The 13,281-nt window shown below is 31.4% G+C and overlaps 1 protein-coding gene across 1 annotated transcript; it reads right to left on the minus strand.

Moving 5' to 3' along the window:
- Positions 1–9,612: 9,612 nt before the first annotated feature.
- On the minus strand, positions 9,613–10,386 carry LOC107460335 (transcription factor HEC2-like). The gene has a single exon (XM_016078693.3). It carries the CDS (start codon positions 10,384–10,386, stop codon positions 9,613–9,615), a length of 774 nt encoding a protein of 257 aa, XP_015934179.1.
- Positions 10,387–13,281: the final 2,895 nt, after the last annotated feature.

Below are 13,281 nucleotides of genomic sequence, written 5' to 3' on the forward strand. Positions count from 1 at the left end.
CTTCTACATATACAATTTAAAAAATAACGCTATAGTCCTACAATTTTTTATACGACGAAGAAATTATTTTTTCATATTTTAAATTGATTAAATTCGTCTCTCTATTTTAAACTATCAATCAAGTTAGTCTATTTGTCAGTTGACAATTCAACTATTAGAAAGGGTAAGAGAAAGTAATAGAGAAAATGTTTGTATGTATTTAAATTGTGTAGAATGATACAATATAGAAAGATATTTATAGGTGCTAAGAGAATCGATATAATAAAGACTATAATAAATATTCAGATATACTAAATAATTCTAATGAATCCTAATTGATTCTAATATATTCTAACATCTCCCTCAAACTCAAGTGACAACTTATACAACGAAATAAAGAAAAAAGGGATAAACTGATAGAACGGATGTAGATAGAACTAGAGGAAGGAAGCCTAGATGGAATTGCCGGCCATAAAGAAGCGCAGATAGAACTGCCACAAGAAAGCACATACCGAATTGACACAAGAAAACGCAGAAGAAACACAATAGAATTGCCGCAAGGAAATGCAGACGGAACTGCCACAAGGACATATAGACGGAACTGCCACATGAAAAACGCAAACGAAACTGCTGCAAGAAAGCACAGATGAAATTGCAGCAACGAAAGTACAGACAAAACTACCGCAAGAAAAGCACAAACGAAACTGCAAAAAAAAAACGCAGATGAAATTGCCGCAACTAAAGTAGAGACGAAACAACCGCAAGAAAAACATAGATGAAACTGTCGAAAAGATGACAAACTGTCCGAAAACGGCCAAAAAGGGTGGCAAATTGTGAAGAGATGGTAAAATGCCAGAGGATGACGAACTGCCGAAAGGTGACGAAAACTATATGATTTCTCCATAAGAATAGGTAAGAAAAAGATGACAATGATGTTTGATTCATTCGACTCGGAAAGATACAAGACAGAGAGAATAGGCTAGTGGGTGAGTTGAAAAAACATCAAAGAAGTGACAAAAGGCAAGGAAAAATGGAACAGAGGAAAAGTGTGAAAAATATGGTGATTTCACCAAAAGAAAAATAATCTATCATCTTCAAGGAAGATACCATAACTCTGATATCATATTAGAAAGGGTAAGAGAAAGCAGTAGAAAAAAGGTTTGTGTGTATTTAAGTTGTGTAGAATGATACAATATAAAAGAATATTTATAAGTGCTAAGAGAATCGATATAATAAAGACATAATATTCTATAATAAATATTCAGATATACTAAATAATTCTAATGAATGCTAATTGATCCTAATATATTCTAACATTTCCCTCAAACTCAAGTGACAACTTGAGTTTGAAACTTATTTAAAACAACGAAATAAAGAAAAAAACTGGATAAATTGATAAAATAGGTGCAGATAGAACTGGCAGAAGGAAGCGCAGATGGAAACTACCATAAGGAAGCGCAAACGGAATTGTCACAAAGAAACGTCGGCGGAACTGCCACAAGTGAAGCACAGACGAAACTGCTACAAGGAAGCGCAGATGAAATTGCCACAAGAGAAGCTCAGATGGAACTGCCACAAGGGAAGTGCAGACGAAACTGCAGCAAGGAAGCGTAGATGAAATTGCCGTAACAAAAGTACAAATGAAACTACCGCAAGAAAAACGCAGACAAAACTGCCGAAAAAGAAGCACAGATGAAATTGCCGCAACGAAGTACAGACGAAACTACCGTAAGAAAAGCGTAGACGAAATTGTCGAAAAGATTATGAACTGCCCAAAAACTACAAAAAAAGATGGCAAACTGTGAAGAGATGGTAAAATGCCAGAGGATGACAAACTGCCGAAAGGTGACGAAAACTATATTATTTCTCTATGAGAATCGGTAAGTAGCGGATAACAATGGTGTTGGATTCATTCGACTTGGAAAGACACAAGACGGAGAGAATAGGTTAGTCGGTGAGGTGAAAAAATATCAAAGAAGTGACAAAAGACAAGAAAAAATGGAACATAAGAAAATTGTGAAAAATATGGTAATTTCACTAGAACAAAATAACCAATCCTCTTCAAAAAGGATACCATGACTCTAATACCATATTAGAAAGGGTAAGAGAGAGTAGTAGAGAAAAGGTTTGTGCGTATTCAAGTTGTGTAGAATGATACAATACAGAAGGATATTTATAAGTGTTAAGAGAATTAATATAATAAAGACATAATATTCTATAATAAATATTCGGGTTAAGTACGATTTTGGTTCCTAAGATATAGGTCGAAAAATTTTTTTCGTCCCCAATTTTTTTTGTATATAAAATCGTCCATCAGGTTTAAAATCAAGTTTTAAAAATGTCCTTTTTACTTGAATATTAAAATTTTGTGTCAAATTATCCATAACAAAAAAAAATATAAAATAAAAAAATAAGAGAAAGAGAATGTTTCTACTCTTGCAAAGGAGAAGAGAAGAAGAAGAAAGGGGAAGGAAGAAGAAGAAGCTGTCCACGATCCACCTCTGCCTTTGCTTCCGTCGTCACTTCCGTATAATTTTGGTCTTTAAAATAAGGACAATTTTAAAATCAAGTTAAATCTTAGGGACAATTTTGTATGCAAAAAAAGATTCGGGACGAAAAAATTTTTCGACTTATATCTTAGGAACTAAAATCATACTTAACCCTAAATATCCAGATATACTAAATAATTCTAATAAATACTAATTGATTCTAATATATTCTAACACCAACCTCGTTACGTAGACGATATCTATCATGTGGTATATAATGGTAAACAAATGTGACACAAAAAGTGTTTCAATCAATTTGATCATTCTAATCAATTTGGTCCCTCCTTGAAGTGATTAATTTGATCATAGAATGAAAGTTGATAATCTAATTATTATCTCTATTTTAGTAACAATTTGAATAATATTTTGTTTTATTAAATTTTAAATTTTTTTAGTTAAAATATAAAGTATTTATCTTCTTAACTAATTTTATATTTATAAATATTATACATCTATTTATGTTAAGCCGTGAAGGTTGAGAGGAGAAAGAATCAAAATAAAGAGTTTATTATAACTTAAAAAATTTATATTTTAACCTAGTATATGAGAAGAAAGAGTCAAATAAAGAGTTCATTATGACTTAAAAAATCTATATTTTAACCTAGTATATTGACAAGAGTCAAAAAATTTTTTTGAAACCTTTCAAATAAGCTTATAAGATGTAAATAGAGGGTTAGCATAAAATGGCAAACCAACTAATAATAAAGTAACCGTGAAAGGTGTTTCGATAAAAGTGATAATCGAAAAAGCAGTATGAGATCGAAATTTGTGGATGAAACACTTAAAAAATTCTTAGAAAGGTAAGTGGAACAAAGATAAACAGTCAAAAAATAAAGATAAATGATCACATTTAAAACATGTTTAAAAAGGTGATGTGATACTAATAAATAATTATTGCGAATTTAGGGGTGAAGAAGATTGACTTCCAAAAAAATAAACACTCCAAGACGTGAATAAATTTCTTGATTTCTAAGATTGGACATAATGTGGATCCAATACCTTGAAAATTAAGTCGAAACAAAATATAGAAAAATCTACTTGACAATTAAGTATTGAAGATTATGGTAACGAGAACTGTCTATAAATAGAGGAAGCTAAAGCTTGAGAATGGACTTCTATTCTAAAACTCACAAAACACACAAATTCTAGAAAAAAATTTAATTATAATAATGCAAAAGAAGAAAATGAAGTGCAAGTGTATATGAGTATTAGAATTAGGGAGATTCTATGATGTTTACCCCAAAAATCAACCTATTATGCTATTAATAAGTGGCATACTAAGAGGCTGTTAAAAATGTGAGTTTAGAGGTCCTTTGGAACGCCGTTTATAGTTTCTTGATGTGCCAAGGAGCTATTTTTTCGTAAACTGTTAAATATAAATTAAAAACTAATATTTTAAAAAAATAAAATAATAAATTATATTATATAAATTATACCTTCTTAATGATGTGAATTTGGGTTACATTATAAAAATGATACATAATTATGTATCATTTTTGTAATGTAATCCAAATTCACATAATTGAGAGGGCATAATTTATATAATTTATTATTTTATTTTTGTAAAATATTAGTTTTTAATTTATATTTAACGGTTAAGGAAAAAAATAATTTTTTGGCCTATCAAAAAACTATAAACGATATTCCAAAAGACCTCTAAATTAAGGGTGTGCATGGCCCGACTCAGTTCGAAGACTCGGCCATACTCGAATATTTTAGGAGCTAATTTGGTATGATTTTACCGGATCTAGAGTTGGATAAAGATCTCAAAAATAGACTCGGTCATTATTTTGGGTCAGGTTTGGGTTGTAGTTCGGGTTACCCGAACTCGACTCGGTGGCTCAGTCATCATACATAATTAATATTTTGTGTTATTAGTGATGGATGATGACTATTCTTATGTGGAATTTAAGTATTTTAAATCTTAATATTTTATGTTATTAGTTATTATAAGATTATAAGTTAATGTTTTATGTTTAAAATGTATAAGACTAACTAGACTAATGCATAATATTGTGTTATTTATATTGATTTAAATATTTTGTATTATTAGACAATATTAGTATTGATTGTGGTTATGCTTTAATTTTAGAGAAGGATTGGTTCTTGTTATATTTTTCTAAGTGAATTTTACCATGTCAAATAATGATTAAAGTCTTGGAAATTTGGATATTTTTACATACTATCTTATAAAAAGGTAATGTTAACTGCCCGATTTTTACCCAGTATAATCGTAACTCGAAAGTGTATAGGTTTCATCGGGTCTAAGACCAGATTCAAGTTTAACAAATAGGTCCAGTATATATTTCGAACTAGATCTGAGTCACATCAAATCCGATTTCACTCGATCAATAAACACTGCAACTCTAAATCTACGTCCGTGACAGCCTCTTAGTATGCCACCTATTAACAACATAATATGTTAATTTTTGGGATAAACATCATAGAATCTCTCTTGGGATTAATTTCTTTTATTCATTCACTTCATTTCTAGTTTCATTTTTTTTTTCAATTATTTAAACTTCGGTCTTTATTTATTCATTTATTTTCTAGCATTCATGCAATTTCTTTACTTCTAGTTTCAAATTAATTTTAAGTTTATGTTTGATTATCATTTCGTTAAAACACTTTAAGAATTTTGTTTGTAAGATTGTGTCCAATAATAATAAAATTATCATTGTTTTTTTTTTAATTCGTTGCAAATTATTTATTTTAACATGTGTGATCGATAAATCTTTAGATCGAATTTTTTGACAAAAATCATATATATTTCTTAAATTAAAATCTTAATATAAGTTTATTAACATTTCCTATCAAGGTCAAAAAACCAAAATTCAAGCAAAACATCTATAATAAATAAAAGAATAAATTAATATATAGTCTATTAAAAACACTAGTTAATCCAATAACACTAGTTATTAATAGTCTCTTTCTGTAATTTTTTATTTCTGTGTCGATGAGTTATGTCGCACCCAGGGCAGGGTGCATTATCTTATCTAATCCTACCACCAACCAACCAACATAAGTAGTGTTTCAGAAATTGTGCTTGTTTGGTCGTGTATCATTTAATTTAGTTGTGCTTTTGCCATAGTATATCCTCTTCATCCATCATTATTAGGATTGACATGCATCTTTTCACCACCGTTATTAGTCCACTACAAAGATTTTGAGTGCAGAAGCAAACTACTTAGGTATATATGGGAAATTAATAATTTGGGAAATGTTAGGAAATTAACACTTTGAATGTTAAAAAAAAGATGAATATGTTAATGTTCATTCAAATATAAAGCAAAAACAATAACAAAATGTGTAGCAAAAATAACGAAGGCTCCAATAAGACCGGGTCCAAGCTAGAGGTGGTAAAGCGGGCCGATCCGCTCAATTCGTCCCGTCTCATAAACGGGGCGGATTGACCCGTCCCCACCAATTAAAATGGGTTCAAAATGTTAGTCTGTTCCTGCTTTATAACGGGTTGGCGGATTAACCCATTTGACTTTTTTTTAAAAAAATAAAATTTATTAAAATTAATTAAAAAATAATAATTAAAAAATTAAATACAAATAAAAAATAGTCAAATTATAATATAATATTTTTATTATTTTTTAATTTGAAAAAAAATGTTTAAAATTTTATAATTATTAATTTTATAATAGTAATCACTCTTTTATTTAATAAAAAAAATTATAATAAAAATCTTCAGTCCGGCGGACCGACCCGCCCTGCCCTGCCAATTTAGCGGTGCGAGTTGGCAGGTTTTTTTAATTTGGCGGGCTCCAAATCCTAATCCGACCCGCCTTTTTGAGTAAATAGTTTAACGGATCGATCCGACAGGCTCGACTCATTTTGCCACCCCTAGTCCAAGCTAAGAAGTCAAACGGATGCAGGGTTGATATGTTTATTCCACGTTAATTAATTTGGATACTTAAAAGGTAAAGAACATGCCTGATTAAGAAAAAAATGAATAATTTATACCCTAATTAACCTAAAAATTACAAACAACTTTAATTGGCCTTCCATCAAGTGAACCAATCCTTACATACAGGCTGAGGGATGTTACCTCTGGCCACACATGGGTATTCTGATTGTTTTCAATTTTGATTTATTCATATTTTGGACGTTTAATTTGATGCACGCATACCCTAAATTGCATTAATCATGAATGAAAAAGAAGAGGCAGATAGAGAAAATTCAGAAATTTGAATAAGTCAAAGCTTTGTTGGAAACATGTCTAGACTGACGTTTGGGACAATATATAGTTTCACATAAATTCCGCCCTATGAGACTAGAAGCAACTAACATTTCTACTGTACCGCAGGAAATATTGTGTGGCATCTGAAAAATCTAGCATATGATAATTTACTAATTGTTATAAGTAAACTATTTAGAAATTAACTTCTTTTTTTGGTGACTTAGAAATTAACTTCTTTCTCTCAATTAATATGTAGTTACTTTTATCATTTTTTTTTTCTTCGACTCTTTCTTTTTCTTTCATCTTTCTTACTGGCTAAAAAAATTCAAAAGGTGGTTACAAGGGTAATTATAATACTAATAAGTAGTATCCAACGGAAAGTTGAAGGAAGTGCATAAAGTATTGATTTAGGGTCGCACTCAATTAACAATAATCATATGCAACTTCCTTGTATCGATTATTAATTATTTATATAAGGATCTTTGCACAGGGGCATGGAAATTTGGTTGTGGTAAGTGCACATGGAATTTATCGAGTGAGAAAACAATTCGTCACTCTTTTGAGGCGAGAATGGTTGTCGTCATATGCGGCTCAATTTTATGGATATGGAAGGTTTGGATGTGCTATTTCCAGATGTGAAGTTATGGCGTACAAGACAAAAATATGGGACAGATTTTTCTGAGCCAAAGGTAGAATAATTCGGACCATACGAGTTATTTGGAAATAAAATTTTGCTTCATAAATCGCATGGTCAGATTTACAGCGGATGAAATTTGAAATCTGAAACACACAATTCGAATCCTTCGTTTTGCTTGTTCTGACTAAATTTGTTGAGCAAAACGCAATTTGGACTGTCCGTTTTCAAAAACGCAATTCGCAGAAACCGAATTTTAGTTCCTCTGATTCCACAACGAAATGAAGCACATCTCTTTCTCATATACGAGTCCAACACCTCTTTTCCTTCTATATTCAAATTAAAAAGCGATCATATGCTCCTAATAAATACAGCACACCTACTAACTATTGCCCTAGGCTTATTTCTTGAAACTTGGTCCTTCCTACTCCAACATGCATTTGCTGACATATCTGTTATTAACTTATTACTATTTTGGTGTGATGTAATATATTTTATTTAAGTGAATATTCATATCCAATTATTTTTATGTCAAATTAATAATTAAAAAATTTTAAATAATAATTTAATAAAAAATTTAATTTATTTAACAATTTTTAATTAACAAATTCACGTGAAAATAAATACAATTTTTACTTTTTATTTATCTATATTCTGTGAAAAGGTCGTCAATCAAATGCATAGAAACATGGGCTAAACTGAACTACTACATAAAAAAATAATAAGTGAAGGAGGAAACTGATAAATATAACGGGTTATACTGCTGCCTAGATATATAGATAGATAGTGGAAAATGAAACAGAACACACAGCAAAAAAATAGAATAAACCATGGATAATGAAGATAAAAGAAGTGAACAATGCATTAGCTTAATTGTCATTTTAAGAGAAGAAAAATTATAATTACTAGCGGCTTCTCGAACATTCTGTCAAACTGTGTTACTATATACGGTTAAAGAATTCTTAAGAACTTACAGAAATAAAATCCAACTCTATGGAATAACTAGTTTGGAATTATGAGAAAGAAGAACTCAAATCTCGGTATAACAGATACATACATTGATGTTGAATTTCCGACGTGTAGAAGGACGTTGGGTATGTGGTTGATAAGCATATGAAAATCACGTGTGAGGGTGTTGATGAAAGGTAACGTCATCACCGTGCCCGATCGTAAACGCAACCACCGCAATCTGTCAGATCATCACGTGCAACTCTCATGCATTACTCTTCTCTTATTGTTGCTAGTTGCTAGTTGCTACCCTCAATCACATTCACACCTTCTTCCTCGGGAACTAATAATTCAATTACACACTATATCATTCCGAATAAAATATAATTAGTGACAACTATAATGTAGATTTTGACAAAATAGATTTGGTCCCTGCTTGAAATAATGGAGACGTTTGTATACACGATAGAAACGTTACTTGTTTATGCAACATAATATAGTTTTTCCTTCTTTTGTTTTTGTATAAACTAATAGCTCATCTTATAAGCCTTACAGCTCGTAAGTCTCTTTTACAACTATATGATACATCCACCGTGTGTGGGTCGTCTTCATCTGCTGGGTCTCGGAAAACCAGACCAGAGAGTCTCTGACTTCTCCCAAGGCCGTACAAATGTCCCGAATATAAGGAGCATCATTTTCAACCTGATTATGTGTTCAGTTAAATTTAATCAATATAATAAGATTCAGTCAGGTTTTTTTTACCGAAGATAGAAAGATTCAAACCCACGATCTCTTGATTGAATATGGAAAAACTATACTATTTGAGTTATAACTCATTCGCAATAAGATTCAGTCATTACACTACTCATAAAAGGGGAATGTTGGTGAAAACTCAGGTGAAGTCGACTTCACGTGAAGTTGAAATCTGCTAGATAAAAATTTAGTCAAATCAGTCAAATCATCTAACGGTTCTTAGATATTAACTTCACGTGAAGTAGACTGCATATGAGTTTCCACCTTTCTTATATTCCTTGATTTATGATCATTTAATTTAAAAAATCTTTAAGACTAGAGAAAATTTTTGTTGATACCAAAATTCATACAAGAAGATTATAGTCCATACTCCATACTAATTAATAAGTCCGAAATTAGAATGAACAAGGATTAAATAATGAATGATAGCCCTATTATATGAAAGTTGGACCTGGACATATCCTACATAAAATAATATTTTACTCAATAGTAGTGGCTATCCCTTCAAAGTATATTTAATTAATAATGATTATGGTAAAATAGTACATTAGTCTCTTATCTCATGCATCTCCATAATGGTGAGCATTTCGACCTTGATAAGGTTTAGGTAGAGAAAGATAAGAGGCGCCAGGGGCATTGGCAGTGGCAGTAGCTGCACCTGCACCTGATGCAGTTGCATTATTATTATTATTATTGCTTGCAGAAGAAGAAGCACGTTCCAATGAGTGAATCTGAGCCTTGAGAAATTTGACGTAGTGAATGGCCTCATCAAGCATTGAAGCAGTGTCCATCTTGGTTCCTCCGGGGACCAGTCTCTGCAGTATCCTTATTCTCTCACTTATCCTTTCTCTCCTGTGCCGCGCCGCCACACTCTGTGGATCCTTCGAGATCTTCACGTTCCTCCGCTTTGGTGGCTTTACTGACTCAGGGTCTATGTGTATTGGCTGCATGGCCGCTATTCTGAATATCATCTCCCTCATCGCCGCCATCGAGTTCCGCTTATTCTCCGTTGCACCTGAATTTCCCAACAAAGATGGCAATTCTGTTTGAAGCATTGAGGTAGTGTTGTTGTTAGAGAAAGAGATTGTGGTGGATGGTGAAGACCAGGGCATGATAGAATTTCTGTTATCAATTGAATCTGATAGTTGCATAGTACTGCTACTGCGTGCACCAAGAAGCTGTGGTGATGGGTGGAATCCTTGGACGCTGGTCTCATCAGCGTAATTAGGTGAAGAGAATTCGTTAGGAAGTTGCATCATCATCATGTTCATCAAGTCCATCTGATCCTCTTCCGAAGAGGAAGATGATTTCAACTGGTCAATGGTGTTGTCCATTAATGGAGTTAAGCTAAAAGGCTGGAGAAGTATTTAGAGGACAGAGAAAGAAAGAGAAAAATGAATAGTATTGGAAGAATAGGGGTAATTCTATCTGAAACGGTGAAGGAAGAACGACAGTGATAAACCAATAAAATAGTGATATCGGGAACAGCCTAATAGGGTGGTGTGACTTCTCATCACTCTCTTTCTCTTTATATCTCATTTATAATGATCTTCTTCCCCAATTCTCTTATTGTCGTACTCGTACCAAACCAATCAATCATTTTGTGTAAAATTACTCTTTAGTGATAGTGATTATAACAGTGGTAAGTGAACCTTTTATGTACACGTGCTAATAATTCTTATTGGGCAAGTATATTAATACAAAGTTTACAAACATCAAATGATTAATTTAGTCTCTAAAAAATTATTAATTTTTTAAATTAGTCTCTAATTTTTTTAATTAAATTTATTCTTTAAAATTTATAAATTAATTATGTTAATCTTTTTGTTATTTTTTTTATTGATAGTATCAAAATTTATTAATGTAACATTAAATAACACCATAAAATATATTTAGAACTCTTAATTGACTATTAACATAATTAGTTTATAAAATTAGATCAAATCAATCTCAAATTCAGAGATTCTAATACCTCAAATTCCCTATTCAATTATATTTTGATTTGATTTATTTTCATAAATTTATACGTTAATAGTCAATTAAAACTTCTAAATATGTGTTATGGTGTCACACGTGTTATATTAGCAAATTTTGATACCATCAATAAAAAAATGATTAAAAATCAAACATGACTAATTTAAAATTTTTAAAAAATAAATTTAATTAAAAGAATTTTTCAATAACTAATTTAAATAACGAATAATCTTTTAGAAATTAATTTCATCATTTGCTCTTAATACAAATTTTAAGTTAATGAACTAATATATATATATATAACATTCATATTAAAAGTGCCACTATGACTCACGGTATTATAATTCAAAAGAGTAGGGGAGAAAATGACTTTCTCTGGTGCATGAATCATGGTTCCTGTAGCAAATATTTTTAGGTTAAAATGGGGTAAGTGGAAGCATGAGATTGCGTTTGTGCCCTATTAACTTGCTTTTTAAGGAGATTGAAGCCCCACACATGTGCCAGATGTCAGAAATCTCACCATGCAAATGACTTTTCAATAATGGAGGAATAGCTTCTTTACACTTGGTGGTGGCCGTCCGATGAAAATGAGTGGAACACGTGGCTTCCAGCAGGTGGGCGGGATTGGGGGCAGTCTATCATCTGTGATGTTCCGCAGCTACAGCCGAGAATAGCCTACCCTATCCCTTAGCTTCTTCTCATTGAAAACGGAACGCTTTTCAAGATGGATCAGGTTGCTTCATGTGCTGGATTTGTTAACGAACTTACCATGCAGCAACTCTGAACTACCTTATTACCTCGTCTTATTTTAAGACCAGGTAGAAACTCTTCGCCGGACACCCGGTTTTCCCCCTTTACTTTTCACCATTCACCAACTTTCTTTACCTTAGTCATCTTACGCCTTCACATTTCACATATAACAACAGAATTATATTAATGTGTACATACCATATGCGTGACAATGTCATGTCGGGAAGAAAATTACGGAAATAAAAACAATAGACGAAGAATAAATTGGACGAGAAAAGTAATCCTAAATATTATCAGGGATGTTATTGGTTCGGTTTTGTATTAAAAACCAACCGAATCGATTTATTCGATTTTTATAGAATACCAAGGAGTCGATTTGTTGTCTGTGTAACAATCGAACCAAACCGAATTAAAAACGATTTGATTCGATCAGTTTTTTTAATTTTTAAATCTTAATTAATAGAAAATTAATCTCAATAAAATAAAGTTTAAAACTATCAATAAACTGAAATAACATTATATTGCATTCAAATTCAACACAATTTTAACTAATTTCAACAATTAAACATAAAACATTGCATTATTAAACCACTTTTTTTGTTCGGTTCGATTTTATTTCTGTCAAACTAATCGAAAATCGAACCGAACTGATCAGTTTAATTCGAAAAAAAAAAACTAAAAAAACCAAGTTTTTTAGTTTTTCTATTCGGTTGTTATAAATTTTGATTTGGTTTTACAGTAAATTTCAATTCGGTTCGGTAACTTACACCTCTAAATACTATTACATACGTATATAAATATAATACCGAATATCCTACACGTTAAGTCGTTAATAATTCATATATGTACAAGTAAATAATACTGCATAGATATGGTAAATAGTACTTATTTTGTTTGGTTTGTTTCAATTTGGAAATCAAAAGATCTCAATTGAGAAGGTAGATACTCTTCTTAAGTCTTAAGATATAGCTCAGAGACTTTGCATTGATGCGATAGAAACTTCAAAAAAAAGTGACCAAATTCTTTATTAATAATAATATGAGAACTTTACAAACAATATCTATTGCAAGGAGCTACTACTCTGATACATAGTGTAAATGTATATAGAGCATGCAAAGAAGAAATAAAAAGCTTAACATAACACCTGTGATGGGTCTCATGATATAAAAATACTTAAATAAAAGAGTGTTGCAAATTCAGTATGTATTCTCTGTGCAATGATAATATGTATCCGAGTTCTTCTCACCCTATTACAATAACAACAAATTCAAAATAAATTTGCAGAAACAAGATCTAAAAAAGTGAAAGCTAGAAATTAAAGTGTTGAAACTGGAAAATAAAGAAAACAATTTGAAGATAAAACATGAATAAACAAGCAAAGAAATAGCTCCCAAATACTCAGAAAACACATGCATTCTATGCATTCTTTCTTATACCAGTGTAACTGGGGAATTCTTCAGAATGTATACGTGAGTATATGAGAATCCTCTTTGCATCTTCTAATT

Source organism: Arachis duranensis, chromosome 8 (genome assembly GCF_000817695.3).
Source record: "Arachis duranensis cultivar V14167 chromosome 8, aradu.V14167.gnm2.J7QH, whole genome shotgun sequence".
NCBI lineage: Eukaryota > Viridiplantae > Streptophyta > Magnoliopsida > Fabales > Fabaceae > Arachis > Arachis duranensis.